Genomic DNA, 20,540 nt, shown 5'->3' on the forward strand with positions numbered 1-20,540 from the left:
TTTTTAAGTCTGTATGTTGATTTTCACCACCAGCTGCCACTGGGTGCTCTACTGATTTAGAATTGCCCTTCCATAAAGTTGGGGCATTTGTAAGCGACAGATTTATAAAACTTTGGTTAAAATCGATGCCAAGAAATACAGAATTTTCACAAGTACTGGATCCTACATTTCCCAAAATGCATTGTAACAGCATCTTTTTGTTAACCTCCACTTCTTTCTAACGTGATACCCCCAGTTTGCAACGCAGACCTTTTTGTCAAACTTCTGAAGTCTCCCAGCTGAAGCCAAGATAATGATGACATCATCAGGGTTATTTTCTTAGATGTTACAAATATCCTCCAGAGCAACAGAATATATTATATACAGCATATACTGTATAATAACTCCTTATGACTAATATACTGACCTTTATGTGTAAAGCAAGTGGAGTGCCCTTACAGTCCATACAGTGGCTACCTGGAAGATTGGAAATCAATCTGCAAAATTTGGAAATGATCAGCAGTGCAATGATGTAATGATTTGTAATTAATGGGCTAAAACATGCATTACCACCAGTATGGTCTGTTCAGTTTTATAAATGACCTGCTGGTTTCCATTTTAGTTGTGTAAACACTAAATGAGAAACTATCTAGTGCCCTTGCTAATGTCGTTGGCTTTCTTACAGACTACATGAACCAGAACGGAGTCTCAGATTTGATGAACCCCATCTACCAACACCCTGGTCCACCTCGTAGCATCCTACCGACCATCTCCTCAGAGGACACAGAGACAGAGTACCTAAACTGCTTTAAAAACGGGACTAACGGACCCGAGTACCTCAACGAGGTCCCGTCCCCCGCCATCCTCCCACTCACCTCCAATGGCACGGTCCACAGCATTCAGAAATACCTTCCCCAGAATAGCATAGACAACCCTGATTACCAACAGGATTTCACTCCCACCTTCAAGACCCACGCCAACGGGCACATCCCATTGGTGGAGAACACAGAGTACCTGGGTCCAGACTGAGGACTTAGTGGATACAGAGAAGAAATAAGACTGATTCCTGTTCCATTCAGAAATTGCTTTGCTGTCTTGGCTGGAAAAGGACAGCTAAGTGGTACCATCAATTATCATGTATGTTGTATCCTGTCTCACGGAGTCAGGTGACACTTTGTGCAGCTTCCCGTGTTGTTTGCATGCAGTCATACTTGTCACGCAAATTCCCTCTCATTCCAAAGAGTTTTTTCTTTCCGCCAGACTACAAATGACTTTTTCTTGATGAAAGCTGGATGGAAGCTGACTTGTACATTGCTCAGTTGACCTGAGAGTTGCTGGACCAGATATATACATGTTGTAACCCATGTCCTAAAGTGAAAGTCTCTTTTGAAAGCCTCAGAAGAGAAAATCTCTCTAAAAGTAATGCACAAAATTCTGTATGTGATCCAAATGTGTCAGTGGAGGACAGCTATATTTTTTTAGGAGGCAGACAGTCTACTGCGAAGAACAGAAACTGGAAGCTTAACCTAAAACACAACCTATGGTACATGTGTTGTAGAATCACAAGTTAGATACACAATCAGCTAACAGTATTGATATGTTGAAATATAAACACACCACACAGTGGTGCTTTCAGTGGACGCTGATGTGAAGCTTCAGAAGATTTCTCTGTGGTGAAGTCAAGCTGATTAATGGGAGTTTTAAAGGGAGTCAGTGTTGGCTTGACTGTTAGGGACCTCAGAGGCCTGACGACGCTCATCCTGAACGATGAGTCAATGAGGATGTTGCAATTTATAGACTGCAGCCAGTTTAAAGGGGAATACTGTTGAATTGTAAAATTTAAATGGGTTATGCTTTAAGACAGTTCTATATGTATTACAGAGAGTAGAGTTTCCTGTGTCCTCCCACACTAACCATGTAGAGAATGTAACTAAATGTAGCATATGTGATTGAGCTCATATTCACACTGCTGTGTTTTGCAGTCCAAAACCTGCAGACCTCCTGTAGCGTGAAGCATATTGGTGTGTAAACCCACAAAGTTGGCTAAACCCTGAGTTTTATGTCACATTAGTTTGTGGACCCAGGAAGCTCTGATGGCCCTTTTACTGATTACTTCCAACAGATGGTATCTTTTGTAGCACTACGACTGCACAGCTTATCAAGTTTTTAGTGATCAACAGATTGACATGACAGCAAAAAACTTTACCAGGAAAACTAAAAAGCTTCAAAACAGGGTTAAAGCCACCACTTTGAAAATTTTTCAGTTTTCACAATTTTTATATATATATTTTTTTTCTTTAGTTTTTTTGGAAAAATGCCGGTTGAGCTGTCTTAGGTCATGTGAGTAACTTCTTTGAATTTGTAGATTGGAAGTAGTGTTTCCCTGTAAATTTGTAGACTGTGTTGTTTCACGCCGTATCCATGAATCTGCGCCTAGCTTTAAAGTCTTGTAGTCTTGCAAGAGCATTAACATTGCAAACATTATTCCTAGTTTTAAAGGAATATACTATTGTAGCAATCTGTACACCTACTTTTGCAGATTTTACACAGGTACATGTACAGAAAACAATGATTATGCTGTAATATACCCAAAAAATAGTATAATTTATACTCAGTACACGGTTTTGTCACATCATACGTGAATATGCACTTATTCCTGAATTGTGATTATTTCATTCAAAAGTGAAGATGAATAAATCTTTTTTTCTATGGAAAATCGTCTTGTTTGTTAGTGTTTTCCCCCACAGAAGGGTGAGATAAAGAAAGAAGACTCAGAGCCTGAGGATTCATTCATCTACTCAGTTTTCAATTAACAACTTGATGAAATATCTTTAGCAGATAATCAGCTGAGCAAAGCAGCATCCACCCTGATGCTTTGCTGCTTCACTAGAAGGCTCTATAGTTCCAGCACGTCAGTGTGACATAGCAATCCTTTGACCACCTTGACATGACCTGAAACCACCGCTGACGTTATTAGAAGGAGCTTGATTGAGCATTTAGAGGACAAAATTTCATTGCATACACAATGTGTAATGCACACAGAATAAAACAATGGCATTTCATTTTTAATAGATCAAAAGTGAGCTTTTGATGTTATTTATCATCTTAAATATTTCCTTTCATTGCTGATTATACTGTTTAACTGCTGACTGAGGAGATTAACACTTATATTAATATTATTTAATCCCTTATATTTGTTCGAAACTAGTGGAAAATTGAGCAATTAATTTCAATAAACAAGGGGTTTCTTATTCACCCCGGCATGATATGGTGCTGTCTGCTGTGTTCAGGACAGAAGAGAGATTAAGTGAAATTAAAATGTTGACCTGAGGGGAAAACTTAAATTAACATGCAATTATAATGAGCTGCAAGCTCAAAGAACTGCCAACACAGCATATTTTGACCAATTTAAAACTTAAGAATAGCTAAGTTGAAGATGGTATATGATGGGTATATTTACTTATTTAGCTTGGGGGGGATTGTGCTGTGTATATAAGAGGTTAGGTTAGACTTTGGGGTTTTGTGTGTTAGGGATTAAGGTAACATCCAGTCTTTGCAGGATTTAGAGATGTGATAGATATATCCTAGTTAAAGTTATGTTAAAAGTTTGTTAGGTTAAATTAAGATCTAAAGCACATGAACACCTCGTTTCAAATCTTAAGTGTTTCGCCATTAACTTAAAATATTTATACCGTAACTCAATAAGCAACGAATCTGCTTCATCAGGACTGTTTTGGTGTGCTTTGATGAGACATCATACACGTCAATCATTAACCCGCATTCTTGTTTGAAGAGGAGATTATGTCAATGGCAATGTTCTGTTTGATTTCATCAATGAAACTAAACCCCACACCCTTGTTTTCAGGGCCTATTAATTAGTGTGTATAGGTGTCATGCGGCCTCAATATCGCGGGGTGGCAGCACTGAAGCAACAGTTTGTCTCTGCCCCAAACAAATAATCCGAGGAAGAAGAAACCATAACATGAAATGCGAACCTTCTGTAGAGGATTGTCACTTCTGTTCGGTCTCGTGAGTAAGAGGGATGGGAGACTTACCAGGCAGAAGGCTTTTGTCTTTACTGTTTTTCATTGTACTCCTGTCAGAGGGACATTTCCGATGGGTGAGTGTAACTTAATGTGCGTGTGTGTTCCCGCGACGAAAACATGACTCAGCTCAGTCGCCAGTTGCGTAGTGTTAACGTTATTTTTAACTTTAACGTTAGTTGAGGCGGCTAGCGAAACTGAGACTCAGGTCTGTGTAATTGACGTTAATTTAGCTCTTTAGGGACTTTGTTTTTAATATCCGGGTTTAAATTAACGTTAGACTGTAGTTAGCTTAATAGTGGCTGAAGCATTATAGCTAAAGTTAATGCTAGCTGGGAACTGCACCAGCCCCGTAACGTTAGCGAAAGCCGAAATGGATGAGACATGACGTTAGTTTTGACATTCCTCAGAGACAGGTAGTCCTCAGGCAGGTTGTATCCAGGAGCCGCTTTCGAAAGAAGTTTTATTCTGTCATTTATTGACAGATAGAAAACTGTTATGTGAGTTAATGTGTTCAGTTAATGTTGTGGTTAACCCAGTTAAGACATTATCTGCAACGTTAGCAAGTTATTTAGCATCAGACGTTAACGTTAGATGGCTTGGAAGCAAGATAGCTAGAAATTAATTTAACAGACGTTATCACTGCTTGTGGATGAAATCTCTTTTTATTTGGATTGTCCAAATGTACATGTAAGTAGTAAATGTGACAAAACAAAAGATAAGCAAGTCCTTGGGGTGTACCTTGACGATATTGATGGTCAAGGTACACCCCAAGGTGTAATATCCAAGATCCACCTTTTGCATGGTCTCACACATTTGTCCTGTTGTAGTTTTATGGAGAATGATCTTCTTTCATAAAGACACCATGTCTATCAGTTCCTCACTTGAGGGTATTTTTGGTGATGTCATTTCAAAACAAACCAAACAACACTGTGTCCCTGTTCCATCCATTTGATTTAATCAGATGTGGAATACTCACTCACTTGTTATCAGTAGCCTTTCTGCTCACTTGACTACATTGTTTACCCTCCTGTTGGTGAGGTACTTAGGTAAAGCCACTGCAATGCATAGAACCACGTAGAAACTATGCTAAATGATTAATCATTACTGTTTCAAGATAAGATCTCAGCATACTGGCAAAAACAACAAGAATGTGGGATGAGTTTAAAAATATTGACTATTTGGTGACTGCAGTGGATATCCAGAAACCTGTGTGTGTGTGTGTGTGTGTCAGGGTCAGATTTGGGGAGGTCATAGATCAGGCTTCTGTTTAAACTACTTTAAACAAACTTTGCAAGGTTCTGGTTCTTGCTCAATTTAGCTCTTACAACTAGTTCTGAGTTTTGCAAGTGGATTTTGGACAAACAGTTGGTATAGGTAGAGTATTGGCCGAGTCTAAAGCTACATACAACTGAATTCAATCCTGCAAGACAGAAGAAGGACAGGGTGTAACACTGGGCTTACTCATAGAACATTTTGTAGAGTGAGTTAACTTCCGTTAGTCACCCTCCTGACAAAGAACACGTGAGAGCGCTGATGCTGAATAGACAGATGAAGGGAAACTGCCAGTTTGACCGCAGAAGCTGTAAAAAGTATAAAATGTAAGCATTGAAGTATTAAACAGTGGTGATTGTATGTTGTTGTATTTTCTGCAACATATCGGATATAAAATAAATGTTTTTTCAAGTGCTCAAATTGAACATGGTTATAGGCTATAACTACAGTGGCTACAGTGTTATGTTGCCATAGAAATCCTTTTTCTGGCCTTTCTTTTTTGACATTGGATGTTGAGTTAGTCAAGATAATCTTGCATGATGTGACTAAACTAAGGCTTACACTCCAGATCGCAAAGAAACACTTTTGCAGAAGTGAGATTTTTATTTTCAGACATCCAAAGAGAGAGATACTAGAAACACAGGATATGAAACATGCCTCCTGGTTTAACCTAGCAAATATAAAACCTCAAGGTAAAAAGGCACAACTCTAACGTCACATTAGAATAACCTAAGACCTTTTGAGCAGCCAAAACTAAGTCACATGGTCTGCTGTGGTCTTTAAAGGAACTCTGAGTTTTTGGCTTTGATTTGTTTGAAAGACCATGTTCTTGTCCTCACTAGATAAACATAGAAATATGCCTCCCTATCAGTAAAAAGCTACATACAGTAAGATTCAGCCAACTCGACAGAGAAAGAAACATACTTTCTGCAAACCAACATACTGAAACAAAAATGTCAGATTCCTTTGCTCGAGGAACACAATGCTCAAATGATCATGGTGTTTATGTTATCTTTCTCTCAGGTTGAGGCCCAACACTGTGTGTGGTATCGCGAGTGTGGGGAGTCCGAGAAGGTGCACGGAAAGAAGTACAACTGCAACTACACTGGTCCTGCCCTCCCGCTAGACCCTCAGGGTTATGACCTTCTCACGGTACATACAGTGCATTGATGATTCTGTCCTGTTATTGCTGACGTTTGATGCTCAATCCAATTTTTTGTAACAAATTTCTGCATTCCAGCGGTGCTTTATTTAGCACTGTGGAAAAATTCTGTCAAAATGGCGTCATCTGTTTTGTGTTTACATGCAGGAGCTGTGTCCTGGGTATGACTATGGAAACCGACTGTTGTGCTGTGATGTTGACCAGTTGCGCACTCTCAAAGGGAGTCTTCAGCTACCTCTTCAGTTCCTGTCTCGGTATGCCCTGCAGTTATAACTTTTTAATTTGAATTTGTTAACACAAAGAGAAGGCTATCTACCTTAAATCTGTCAGGATATGTGCTGCTCAAATGGTGTCTGTTGTTCTAACATGAAAGCCTTGGCTTTCTATCTTCCAAATAATAGGCTAGAGACAGACACAGGCCAAATGATTGATTGATGAGGTTGGCATGTTTTCTTATCTTTTGTAGATTTTTTTTTTTTTAATGCACTGCATTTGTAATAGCCTTGTTTTTTTCATTGAAACTGTTAAACCCTTAAACTTTAACTTGTTTTATTATTCTGTAAGTTATGCAATGAGCCATTGTCTAGCTTTTGTTTTCATTCTGCTTCTCCCACTCTATGTCCACTCACTATGTCTGTGTGCAGGTGTCCCGCCTGCTTCTTCAATCTGATGAACCTCTTCTGTGAGCTGACATGCAGCCCCCATCAGAGTCAGTTCATGAATGCCACCAAGTTCAACGATTCCAGTATAATTGAAGTGCAGTACTATGTTGGACAGACATTTGCTAACTGTGAGTTCACAGCCGGACGTTGATTTTTCCTCCATTATTTTCATGACATATCACATCTATTGAGTAAACATAATCAGTTCCCTTCTTAAACACGAAGTCCTGCTCTCAGTTGTGTAATTCCTTGGGTGACTAATGGTTATAACCGTAAATTTGTTGGTCAAATAAAATAGGGGGTGGGCAATTTAACTTAATGAAAATCTTGAGTTTTGCTCTAAATATAATATAATGCTCTTTTTCAGCCATGTACAATGCGTGTAAGGACGTCCAGGCACCATCCAGCAACGTGAAGGCCTTATCTCTGCTGTGTGGGAAGGATGCAAAGGACTGCAACGCCACTAACTGGATCCAGTATATGTTCAATATTAACAATGGACAGACACCCTTTCCTATTATCCCGATATTCTCAGGTACATTTTACAAAAGAGCAGAAGCAAATTGTGCAGGTGAAAAAAGGTTAAAAGGTTAAAAAATAAACCTCAACCTGAAGGCATATGGAAGGAATCTCACCTCAATAAACATTATATGGAAATACAAAAGTCATGTAATCCACATATTAAAGCAAACATAGGAGAAAAATGCAAAAATAAAGTAAGCATAAATATAATAATGTGTTTTGTTTGTGCACGTACACAGGCATACTTGTCCAGTCAACTCCTTACGAAAGAGAGAGAGCAGGGTCAATTATAGCCAGATAGGATCAGTTTGGATAGTTTGGTTTATCAGACAGGACCTAAGCCTATATTTTAAATTCTCATGAGGTAAACTGAAGTGCTATTTGAATAAAACTTTTCCATAGCTGAGCCTTCAAAATCATTTGGTAGGAGTTTTGTATGTTAGGTCATGATCTTGCTGCAGAAAAAATATCCCTGCTGCTTCTTTTATGTAAATTAAATATTTGTTTACTTTTGTTTAAGTCACTATGCTGCGTCATGCCATTTCTTTGCTCTAGATGTCCCAGTGTCTGGCTATACCCCCATGAACAACAAGACGTATAACTGTACAGAGGCCCTGGAGGACGGTTCAGGCCCCTGCTCATGTCAGGACTGCACAAAGGCCTGTGGACCCAAACCTATACCTCCCCCTGTCCCCAGTCCCTGGACAATCCTCGGTCTTGATGCTATGACTGCCATCATGTGGATCTCTTACATTGCCTTCCTGCTTATCTTTATTGGAACTGTACTGGGAGCTTGGTGTTACAGGTATACCTCCAAAACCTTTACCCACTGTGGAAACACAAAGTTGGTTCTGATGCTTGCTTTAGAAGTTAATATTGAATTGGCTTGTACGGTTCTTTGTACATACAGGAAAAGGATGATCATGTCTGAGTATGGCCCCATATTGGACAGCAATAATCCCCTGTCTCTCAACAGTGATAATCCTGACCAAGGTATTGTGATGCATAATAACAAAATTTGTTTGTTAGTTTGTTCAATCAGTCTGCCATGCTAGTCTTTAGGTGCAATACTGCTGTATGGAGTAAACTAACTCCCAGTCCTTTTCTCCTCTTAGTAAATGCATCATGCTGTGAAACATTGGGTGAGCGCTTCGAGAATGCTCTGCGGATCATCTTCAGCTCCTGGGGTTCCTTCTGTGTGCGGCATCCCTCTGTGGTCATACTGGGCTGCCTGATCCTGGTGGTCGCCTCCTCTGGAGGCCTGGTCTACATGCGCGTCACCACAGACCCCGTTGAGCTGTGGTCATCTCCCACTAGCCAGGCTCGTCAAGAGAAGGACTACTTTGACAGCCACTTTGGACCCTTCTTTAGAACTGTGCAGCTCATCATAACAACTCCACTCAATGACACTTTCATCTACTCCCCATACTTTGGAGGATCAGATGTCCCATTTGGAGCCATCCTGGGCAAAGACATTTTGCACCAGGTCTGTTAGGGGAGAGGTGATTTCAGGAGATGGATTATGACAAGTATTTTGTCATTAGAGCCACTATGTGTGTTTTGTATATAGAAGTAATGTGTCTGTTACCAGATCAGATAGAAACCACTGCTTCCTTGAAAGTGTGGTTTATTGGTTCTCCTTTCTATTTCTTTTTTTCTAACCATAACCCACCAGGTGCTGGATCTGCAGCTTGACATCGAACGTATTGTAGCAACATATGAGGGCCAGAACGTCACACTGAAAGACCTCTGCTTGGCTCCACTGGCCCCATACAATACCAACTGTACCATCTTGAGTGTCCTGAACTACTTCCAGAACAGCCATGCCGTGCTGGACCACAGCAAGGGAGACGACTTCTTTGTCTATGCTGACTTTCACAGCCACTTCCTCTACTGTGTCAGGTGATTATTGTGAAGTTGGTTAATTTTTCTTTTTTGTTCATTTTCAAATGTTTAACAATAATCTGTCACTCAACCTGTTTTTTAAACTAGCATTTTCTTGCAAATGTGTCTTAATCGGCTCCAGAAATATATTGTAAGTGTAGGGAAAAAAATTATTAAAAGGTCAAATCCTCTAGTGGAGTTGAAATCTAACACCTGCACCTCACAATAATCTCTTTTCTCCAGATGCTGGTATGTTCTGAGAACTATTGTTAGGGTGTCTTCTTAAAATAGCACAATCAGACTTCCTCATTGGTTGTCATGCAGTTGTTCTGTATCTGTTCTTCTTAACCTCACTGCCACGCGGTCAGATAATGGAAAAACTGATACAGATGAATGGGTTAATCTAATAATGACTTTTATTCAGGCTAATAACTCTGTCTGCTTTTTCTTCCACAGTGCACCAGCATCTCTCAATGACACCACTATGCTCCATGACCCCTGTTTAGGCACCTTTGGTGGTCCCGTCTTCCCTTGGCTGGCACTTGGGGGTTACGATGGTGAGATGGATTAAGTTTTTTTTTTTTTTTTTTTTGCATTTACAGCAGCTGCATAATCTGTTCACAACCTATCTGTACATTTGTTTATTGCATAAAGTAAAATTACCTATGATCTCTGGTCACTGAATTTACTGCACATTAACTCAGATGTATCAGTGACACCGAACACTGGGCTCTTTGCTGATTGTGCAATGTTGAGACAGTTAGCAGTGAAGTGGAGCCAGCATTTTTTGCCGTTGCCTTTGTATTAATAATTGCAACAATAAGTCCTACACTGTATATACAATATAATCACTTTTGTTAAAGAGTCAGGTTAGCAGTGTTCTACTTGAAATGATAGTATGAACAAAATCAAGGACATAATGTCCACTTCTTCCAAAAACGTTCTTCTTAAAGGCAGCCATGCTTTTCAGTGGAATTTGGAATTTTCATAATCATTATTAAGGTGATTTTATTACAGGATTGTTTAAGCAATGGCCTCACTTTTACAATAAATGTATCTCCTCCCCCCTGCATTACAGAAACCAACTACAACAATGCCACCGCTTTAGTGATCACATTTCCACTCAACAACTACCTGAATGACTCAGTCAGAATGGGCAAAGCTCTGGCATGGGAGAAAGAGTGAGACAACAATCTGTTTCTAAAATCCATCAGAGAGCGCTCTTTCATGTAGCAAAAGTCACTGTTAATGGTGTCTTTGCATGTACTTATTGTCTTTTTATTTTTTTTATTTTTTTTTTGTGCACATTTCAGATTTATCAAGTTCATGAAAAACTTCAAAAACCCCAACCTGACCATAGCCTTTAGTGCAGAGAGGAGCATTGAAGATGAATTAGACAGAGAGAGCAACAGTGATGTCAGCACCATAGTAATCAGCTACGCTATAATGTTCATCTACATCTCACTGGCACTTGGGCACATCCACAGCTTCAGAAGAGTATTGGTAAGAGCCCAGGAACTGATTCATTGTTCTCATCAGTTTACTACAATGTGTCATGCATTTTTTTTATTCTGAAAGTGTATGTTACCATAAACTATATCTGAAATAGTTGTACACATTACGCAATGTAACTCCTCTTTCATGCCAGTGACAACATGCTGCCACGTCCTGCAGCTGAAGGAAAGAGCGTGACTGATCCTATATCTTTTTGCCTGTGCAGGTGGACTCTAAGATTTCTCTGGGTGTAGCGGGTATCCTAATTGTGCTGAGCTCCGTGGCCTCCTCACTGGGGATCTTCAGCTATTTTGGTGTCCCCCTCACCCTCATTGTGATTGAAGTCATTCCTTTCCTGGTGCTAGCTGTTGGAGTAGACAACATCTTTATTATAGTACAGACATATCAGGTAACCTCCGTCTCCGTCCATTAAGCTGTTAATTAACTTAATTTGCCATTGATTTGCCACATGGTTTAATTCTTATGTTCATCTTAATGATTAGTACTTTTAGTTTTATTAATGTGGACATGACATTTCTGTTGCTTTACCAAGATCTTATTTTTTATTTGTTTATTGCGTGCTGCCAATAAAAACTGTTAAACCTACTAAAAGTGACTTCCATTTGTATTTCTCAACAGAGGGATGAGCGGATGCCCCAGGAGCAACTTCATCAGCAGATTGGTCGTATTCTTGGAGACATAGCCCCTAGCATGTTCCTCTCCTCCTTCTCCGAGACGGTGGCTTTCTTCCTGGGTAAAATAGTACCTGTTTAATACACCCTCTTTGTGTACACAGACCACGTAAATGAAACTACGTGTATTCTAAATGATAATGTTCCACCCTTTTTAAATGAAGAAAACAAATTACCGCAGCTGCTACAAAAAGTGCCATAGTTTCCTGGTGAGTCACATGCTGCTAAAACTGTTGACTTTGTCTTCTGTAGGAGCCCTGTCCAACATGCCCGCAGTGAGGACTTTCTCTATGTTTGCTGGCTTGGCTGTTTTTATTGATTTCCTGTTGCAGATCAGTTGCTTTGTCAGCTTGCTCGGCTTGGACGCCAGAAGACAGGAGGTGAGACTAAGGGGGAAATAGTGGTGACATAAATGATGATACTGGAGGGTTTGCAGATGGCTGATTGAGGTTTTCATGAAAAGGGGTTTCCTGCAGATTTAATGTCGTACAGCTACAATGAGTTTTCACCCTGACAACCACTGCAGTAGTTGTTTGCGGTGAAAACTTCCTCTCTCACCTCAGTGACACATGGCTGAAGCATTGTTCTAAATGAGTCAACTTCAAATTAGTGACAGACTGTTGTCTGTTGTTTCAAAAGGGAAATCGACTCGACATAATTTGCTGTGTGAAACTGTCAGAAGGTCAGGAAACCAAGACAGACAGCTTCCTCTTCCGCTTTTTCAAGAAAGTCTATGCCCCATTCATCCTCAAAGAGTGGGTACGACCGATCATAGTAAGTACCTCTGATGCTCTGCCTATCCCACCATCATGTGGTATTCTAATGTGTTGATGGATTTAGTTTGACTATTGCACCTCTTAGTTTTCACTGAGTAGAATATAATGGTTGTTCACTACGTGATCATTATGTTTTTCTTATGAATGTGTTTTTTTTTTTTTTTTTTTTCTTTTTCATCTCTTTGTTTAGGTGGCAGTGTTTGTGGGAATGCTCTCCTTCAGTATTGCTGTGGTGAATAAAGTAGAGGTTGGACTGGACCAGAAACTCTCCATGCCTGATGTAAGTCTGTGGTTTCTAGCATAGCTGTGTTCGTGGATGGCTAACACAGCTTTAATTTGTTTCTAATAGATGTGGGTTAAGTAGAAAAGTTTTGCTTTGAATTTTTGTAGTTGTACTTATCAGAGTTTATTTTGCTCCTGTCAGTCATCCATGAAGCTAAATCAGTTGCATGCTGTTTGATGTGATTATTTAAATTCCCATATCGTTACATTTTTGCAACAGTCTTTCCTGTACAACATGCATAATAGCCTTGGCTTGCATTTCTGTGCTTGGTATTCTGACGACCTGTCTCTCCATGTAGGACTCGTACGTGCTGGACTACTTTAAGAACATAAGCGAATACCTCCACACTGGAGCTCCAGTGTACTTTGTGGTGAAGGACGGTCTCAACTACAGCTCTCCAGAGGGCCAGAATGTTGTGTGTGGAGGAGTGGGCTGCAACAACAACTCTCTAGTCCAGCAGGTCTACGCCGCCTCACTCATCAGCAACTAGTAAGTCCGAGCTATGAATTTTTAAAATTACATTAAATATACAACATTTGAATGTATATGGCAGCCAGGCTTTGCAACTTAAAAAACTTGTGATTAAGAAATGGTCATGAAAAGATTAAAGTCTGTCCGTATTCACTTTCACTATTCCTTTTTACTCCCAGCACAACCATCGCCTTCACACCGTCCTCTTGGCTCGATGACTACTTTGACTGGGTGAAGCCTCAGTCCACCTGCTGTCGATACTACAACAACACTGGGGCCTTCTGCAATGCCTCGGGTAATTTTGTATACAATGTGAACATGCCCTTAACCCTTGTCTCATGATCTTGGAGTCACAATCTGCAACGGTCTACTTTAAAAAAAAAAATAAAAATTTATTTGCCAGTTTTTCTTACATAAAATAAGTGAAATGAATGGAGTTTAAGGGAATAATCCCGCAAAAAGCACAGTAGATATATGGCAATATAAAACTAAACATTGATGTTCTTGTCTTGGTATTATAGATTGTTATTTGCAGAACAAAATTCAGGTTTTTCAATCTGTATGTGAGTGACTTGTACAAACTAATTTAACTTTTCATCTTAACAGGATTGTGGTGTTTCTGGCATTAATCAGCACAGATAAATTATGTTAGCAAAATTTTGGTATAATTAATGCAGCAAAATGAGGAATTCCATTATAAAAGATCCCTGGTTAATAGAAATTACTTATGTTTGAGTGTCGGCAACACATTGCTTCAGCATATGAAAAAGACATTTATAATAATAACAAGTATTGTTTTACACTGTAGGCTCAGTGCTAAAATATAAGACCTTTAAGTGCAACTTTGAGGTGATTTGTTTTCAGTTCATGGCTTTGTCTCAGCAAATCTGTATATTTCTTCAATCCAGTTGGTTAAATGAATGAATATATTTCTGATATTGTTTTCCAGTGGTAAATTCCTCCTGTGTACATTGTCGGCCCATGACTCCCAGTGGGAAGCAGAGGCCAGTAGGAGACGACTTCATGCGGTTTCTGCCCATGTTTTTGTCAGACAATCCCAACGCCAATTGTGGAAAAGGGTAATCTTATTGCTCTGCTGAAATGTTTTTATTTTTTTAGGGTTTTGTTGAAAAATTGTATTGAATACTTTAACTTATGCTTTTAAAAAATCACAGTATACCAGTTTCGTTGTGGTTGGTAATTTCCCCTCCGTTTATCTCCCTTAATGCTCCTCCAGCGGCCACGCAGCCTACGCCACGGCAGTTGACCTGTATCCTGGCAACACGGGGGTCGGAGCCACTTATTTCATGACCTACCACACCATCCTGAAAGAATCCCCAGACTTCATAGATGCTTTAAGAATGGCCCGAATCATAGCTGACAATATCACTCAGTCCACGAACCACAAAGTTTTTGCCTACAGGTAAGTCCTGTTGTACTGTACGTAGTGCTCTCATTTTTGCTTAATAGGCTGTAAATAATATCATTATCATTGTTGTCTTTGTGACAGTCATTAGGTGTTTTGAGTTTCAACTACCGCTTTAGGGTTTTCTAAGGTGAAATATTTGTAACTGATGTTTTGCTTGTTTTGGGTATTGGGAGGGAAGTAGGTCATAGAGAAGCAACAGCAAGGAAAACATTATAAATGGTAATGCAGCTCATGTCTGACCTTTAGTACTGAAAGTATCTTTGTCCCTTGTTTCCTATTTAATAAGAGTCATACCACCACTAATATAGATGAAATATTCCAAGAAAAAGTGATTTTAGGATACCAAATTAGATTAGCCTTGTCTCTTTATTGTTAGAATAAGCTGAATTATAGGTCTCCTTTGAAATGCATGACGGGATAAAGTAGCAGATAATTAGCTTTGCTTGAAAGAACATGAATAATAATAAAAATAGAAAATGAATGACGGTGCACATTATAGGCTAGACGAATCGTGCCAATTTTTCTTAAGGGCTGTTCACTAAAATACATGTCCTCCTTTACAGCGTCTTCTATGTGTTTTACGAGCAGTACCTCACCATTGCGTATGACACCGCTCTCAACTTGGGCATGTCATTGGCATCCATATTTCTGGTGACGACGGTGTTGTTGGGCTTCGAGCTATGGTCAGCTGTGCTCGTCAGCATTACCATCGCCATGATCCTGGTCAACATGTTCGGCATGATGTGGCTGTGGAACATCAGCCTCAACGCAGTGTCTCTTGTGAACCTGGTCATGGTGAGAGGCAACATGAAACACACACGTACAGTGTAGATCTGTGGCCTGTACTACAAAGCGAGATGACTGGCTTATCCAGGTGACGTCGGGTGTAACTTCCCGATTAACCGGTACTACGAAAGGTGGATAGGTTTTACCCGAGGTCTGTTGCCACGGCAATATACGCTGCATCTCTAAACTGCTCTGAGCAGGTTATGTTCAGTGGTTAACTCACAGGTTACCCTGTGTATAGATGGACTACACACCACATCTTTACCCAGTGTTAATGATGAGAAGTGGGTGTACATACCACTTGATAAAATATTTTTAGATTTCATCCTGACTTGTTCCACTGCGGTTGCAGCTGAAATTACGTTATTCTTAACACAATAGCATCACATTCATACAGCCATCCCTGCAGCCTGGTGATTTTAGGTAGGAGATCATAATTAGGCTAAATAAAGAACCAGTTTCAGAGATGTAGACCATTTGTAGGCTATTATTGACTTATCCTAAGAGTTTTCACATATTTAGATTGACTATGTTACGTTTCCAGAAAATGTGGAGCCGGGGTGGGGATTAATAAACCGAGAAGAAAAATCCTTGATGAAAGACGTAAATTTATAAGAACAAAAATCGGAATCGCCCTTTAATTAAAGTCACAAAAAATCCAAACCAAATGTTTTCTTGCAAAGTCTATAAGGTGCATGATAATATAGTGATTGTGGGCTGAACTGGGCTGCGAAGTCTGTAACTTTGTGTGTAATTGTTTTACTTGTAGATTAATGTGCATTTCTACCTTTACATCTTAATCATATTACACATAAAAGAACAGTGTCTAAAATACAAAATAAGTGTACAATAACAACACTGTAGCCTATAGATGATTACAAATTAACTCAATGCGATGCCGATAAGCCTCCCTGGCTTGGTCAGCTGCCACGGTGTTGGATTTGACTGTTAAACTTTTAAACTCCTCAAATCCTGAAAAAACTTGCATTCTTCTGGGGAAAATATGGACAATGCGCCATTGCGAAAAAACTGGCCAAACACGCCCCTTTTATACGACTGCGCATCAACTCTAAGTTAACACCATCTCAACTAACATTGTATTCACCATGGCAGTACCGTTTAACACCACTGTAGGTTTGTCAACCCTGAGTTTGCTTGATAACTCTGAGTAGGTGGAACTCCCTTCATAGTACAGTCTACTGAACACCTGAATTTAATCCAAAAGACAATATCAAACAACTTTTAAGTATGTTTTTAAGTAAAGCAAGATAAACATATATTATATTGGAAAAAAATATAAGCATTGAAGGAAGACTTGTCAGAGGGGAATTTGGCATTAAAGGAACGTTTCATCTTTGTACAGTCTTCATCCTATTTTTGTTGTTTTTCAGGTATGACAACATTTTACTGGGCAATTTTTAATTTCAGGAACATTCACTTTTTCTTTCACTTCCAAGTAATAACTCTGTAAAGGCAAGCTTAGCATTATTGATCATATCAATTACAGGTATGTTAACAAATATTAAGAGTTGTACCTTTAATTAATCAGATAAGATTGTTTATCATTACTGATATAAAATATACTAATCACCAGTTAAGATGGCCTTTAAACTTGGGACTTGTTTACAGTATGTTTGATCATCTGACCCCTGTTGCTCAGCCTAAGGGACTTTGTTCTAGCAATGTCACTGTATCCACCACCTAGATTTTTTCGTCATAACAATCAGAAAAAGTTCTTTCATCTCACTGGCCAATGCTGACTTTACTCAGTTTGCTTATATTCCAGCATTTTGATGTTTTGGTGCTGAGTTGTTCCCTTTTCTGTGTTGCAGAGCTGTGGTATCTCGGTGGAGTTCTGCAGTCATATTGTACGAGCCTTTTCCATCAGTGTGAAGAAGGACCGAGTGGAGCGGGCAGAGGAGGCCTTGGCTCACATGGGCAGCTCTGTAAGTCGAGCATTACCTCTTAACCAAAATCACAAGAAAAGCTTTTTCAATCTAAGCTTTTTTTAGTTTAAATATGTATATTTGTGTGCTGCTATCATGGATATTAGTGTGAACAAACAAGGATATAGCAGTTCTTTTGCTTTATCCTTCCCTGCAACCCAACTTGCATATCTGTTATAGCTGAAAATTATAATGTATAAACCTAAATAATTCTTGTCTAATTTTAGTCATCATCACACGACATGACATTTAATGACACTTGTCTCCTTTCTGCAGGTATTCAGTGGGATCACATTAACAAAGTTTGGCGGTATTCTAATCCTGGCACTTTCTAAGTCACAGATCTTCCAGGTTTTCTACTTTAGGATGTACTTGGCCATAGTGTTGCTGGGGGCAACACACGGCCTCATCTTCCTCCCTGTACTGCTCAGTTATATCGGTCAGTGATGTCACACATTTAAAAGGAAAAGTATCTGAGATTTAATGTTTGTTTTTTTTTAAAAATTAAATATATGTTCTGACTTTTTTTCACAGGTCCTTCAGTTAACAAGGCAAAGGTGTTTGCTGCTAACAAGCGCTGTGTTGGTACAGAAAGGGAGCGGCTCCTCAACTACTAGCCGGCCGGTTTGGACAATGAACAAAGAACTAACTATTTGTGTGGGAGGGACTATGCGGGTGTGTGCGCAAGCCGTTTCTGTGACTAATGACCCACTCATCATCGTTGCCACTACTATGCACAGATTTAACTCAGGAATATACTTTGGAATAGGAGCGCCGGAGGCCTTGTCCAACTGCAAACTAATTGAGTTTCCTCAGAAGACTTTGGACCCCCTACCATTCCTCCTCCTCCCGCTTCTAACGCTTCACACTACATGACAAGCCTGACTTCAATGTTTGAAGCATGAGCGACATACCGCTGTACAGAAAACGCCACTTTGACAGTGTGGAAGTAGGAGAGACGCCACCCCCCGACATCAGTTGACAGACAGTATATCAGTTCCATATATGCTATGAGCTATTTTCATTTGGGAAACTCAAAAGGGTAAAACTTTTTTAATATATACCAGGGGAAAAAATAATGTGTAAAATTACTTTTTTTCAAACATTTACATATGTGGGGCTTTTGTAGAACTATTTGATATTATGAATCATTTATTGACTGGCACAATGCACACAGACTGGAGCTAATTAGAGTACATTAATATTATCATAGGCCCTCATAATACCTGGCATTAACATGGATCATACCCGGGGCTGTGTCCAGAGACTGTATTAAATAGCAGGCCAGCTAGTTGTAGCATTTTCATCTAGTAGTGCATTTCCTGTGCAGCTTTTAAGTGTTAGGACAGTAATGTTTCGACTCAGCACACTGGAATTGCACATTAGAATTTAAGAACAGCGAGTGGTGTAGGAATTGAAGCCCCTATTTTTTTTATTATTATTATTTTTTTAAAGGCTACATTGATGTCGATGTAAACACTACCAAAGCTTACACATAACAGTCATCGTTTCATTTACAAGTCACAGTAGTGGGATACAGAGCCAAAAGCTAAACAGTCCAAGTACTTGTGCATATCCAAACCACATCCTGCATGGTCTTTTATTTCCACATTGGAAATAAGCTATTTACATGATCTGGTGCAACATTTCATTTTAGAACTAGTCTAATGTATCCTAATTGTCCTTTTTAAAGTGTTTGCATGACTAGGTTAGTAGTCCATCCTGGGTGCTTTTACAAATGGTCACAGCAAAAAACAAAACAAAACAAACAACCCGGTGTCAGTCCAGACGCATGTTGATGCCAGGTGTAAAGGGTGCCAGAATGCTAATAATGGTTTTGCGTGGGAGTGTAAATGAGACACTGCAGTTACTGAACAAAACATTTGATGCATCTGAGGTGAAGAGATGGAGACTTATATTTAACTTGAAATAGCTTACGTAGGACTAATTTAGATGTATTTCTTTGTCATCTACTGTAGAATGACTGCATAATGGTTCAGTGCTGAGGTTTTTTCAGTCCTAAACATGTTATTTTTTGTTTAACAATTAACAGTTTGTTACTATCCGTTACTTAATATCCTCTTCCAGTGTCCTTTTTTTTTTTTTTTTTAAACTAAGTCCTCCAAAGAAATTACTTTGTTTTAAAGAAAAACCAACAACTTTGTGTAGCCAATTGAAAAAATAACTGTACACCCCAGGAGCGTGTTCACCTGCATCACCTTCACCCCATCTTGTCTGAGATTGCAACGAGTCATTGATCCCTCATCAAGGTGGTGTGCTTCCATTAGGTAAATTTGAATGTGGTTGTGATGTCACTGGAAGAGGATGTTAACATTTTACCCAAGGTACAAAAAAAACAACAACAACCTGCTGGGACCTTTAAGATTACAATTCCTTGATTTTAGTGTTCTAAAATACAGTAATGTCGGGGTTTTTTTTTTTTTGAATGTAAGAAATAAGTTGGTCAATGTAAAGTTTAAACCTGGATGTAGAAAAATGTTTGAGCTGTAACATGAATAATGAAGAATTTTGCTTGTTAACAGCACTCAATCAAGCATTGGCATGCTTTTTAGTTTTTAATGTTTTTTTAACACATATTAAATACTTAACATTCTCAGAAAAGTATGTAGTGGAGCCTGCTTGTCTTTATTTCCCAAAGGATATACCTCTGAGTTCATCTTGATTTTGCAGATGTACATTTGACTTACAGTTTTTCTCGATCTCTTAAAATTTCTTCACAATTATGCCTCTCTTTCTTGAAATTCTAAACACAAATCTAAAACTTCCCACCCAATTCCCCAAACATCCAATTTTCAGGTCAAAAGGATTCCACTCAAAACCATTCAATCTTGCTGAAAAAGCAAACTTTGCCTTCAGAACACACACACACACCAGAGGTACCAGTTAAACATAAAAAGCCACTGTAAATCACATGTTTCTCAGCTCCAGCCGGAAGAAGAGTTTTTGGAACAAAATCTACAGTAGATATTCTGTTAAAGTTAATATTACTGAGGCTGATGCCCTCTGTAGCATAAACCACACATGAGATTGTTCAGACTGACCACAATGTGGCGCTTGAATCCATTCAGGGAGCTCCGTCTGCATCATGTTCTCAGTAATGTAGTGGGAGTGACCT

General features: G+C 39.3%; 2 protein-coding genes across 2 annotated transcripts in view; both read left to right on the forward strand.

Annotated features, from left to right (window-relative positions):
- Positions 1–2,695, forward strand: part of egfra (epidermal growth factor receptor a (erythroblastic leukemia viral (v-erb-b) oncogene homolog, avian)) — a 41,110-nt gene extending 38,415 nt beyond the window's left edge. Inside the window, exon 28 of the mRNA XM_038717763.1 lies at positions 665–2,695. Coding sequence (XP_038573691.1) covers positions 665–1,008 — 344 coding nt within the window. The 3' untranslated portion in view covers positions 1,009–2,695. The remainder of the gene's footprint in view (positions 1–664) is intronic.
- A 1,252-nt stretch (positions 2,696–3,947) lies between these two features.
- Positions 3,948–20,029, forward strand: npc1 (Niemann-Pick disease, type C1). Its single transcript, XM_038717764.1, has 25 exons — positions 3,948–4,099; positions 6,321–6,449; positions 6,607–6,713; positions 7,104–7,249; positions 7,489–7,656; positions 8,199–8,448; positions 8,554–8,636; positions 8,759–9,129; positions 9,319–9,545; positions 9,984–10,084; positions 10,606–10,708; positions 10,841–11,030; positions 11,248–11,430; positions 11,661–11,775; positions 11,966–12,093; positions 12,353–12,487; positions 12,680–12,769; positions 13,071–13,261; positions 13,423–13,538; positions 14,193–14,322; positions 14,481–14,666; positions 15,236–15,467; positions 17,291–17,404; positions 17,681–17,843; positions 17,939–20,029. The coding sequence occupies exons 1-25, from the start codon at positions 4,022–4,024 to the stop codon at positions 18,019–18,021; spliced, it is 3,819 nt and encodes a 1,272-aa protein (XP_038573692.1). The 5' UTR covers positions 3,948–4,021; the 3' UTR covers positions 18,022–20,029.
- Positions 20,030–20,540: the final 511 nt, after the last annotated feature.

Source organism: Micropterus salmoides, unplaced genomic scaffold (genome assembly GCF_014851395.1).
Source record: "Micropterus salmoides isolate LMB-PRFRI ecotype aquatic unplaced genomic scaffold, ASM1485139v1 Ms_hic_scaffold_14, whole genome shotgun sequence".
Taxonomy (NCBI): Eukaryota; Metazoa; Chordata; class Actinopteri; order Centrarchiformes; family Centrarchidae; genus Micropterus; species Micropterus salmoides.

What these genes read in the sequence shown, in the direction of transcription:
- npc1 (XM_038717764.1), top strand. Translation starts at nt 4,022, where the DNA reads ATGGGAGACTTACCAGGCAGAAGGCTTTTGTCTTTACTGTTTTTCATT. An exon ending in TATTATCCCGATATTCTCAG is followed by an intron (nt 7,657 to 8,198) that starts GTACATTTTACA and finishes TCTTTGCTCTAG; the next exon opens with ATGTCCCAGTGTCTGGCTAT. An exon ending in GCCTCACTCATCAGCAACTA is followed by an intron (nt 13,262 to 13,422) that starts GTAAGTCCGAGC and finishes TTTTACTCCCAG; the next exon opens with CACAACCATCGCCTTCACAC.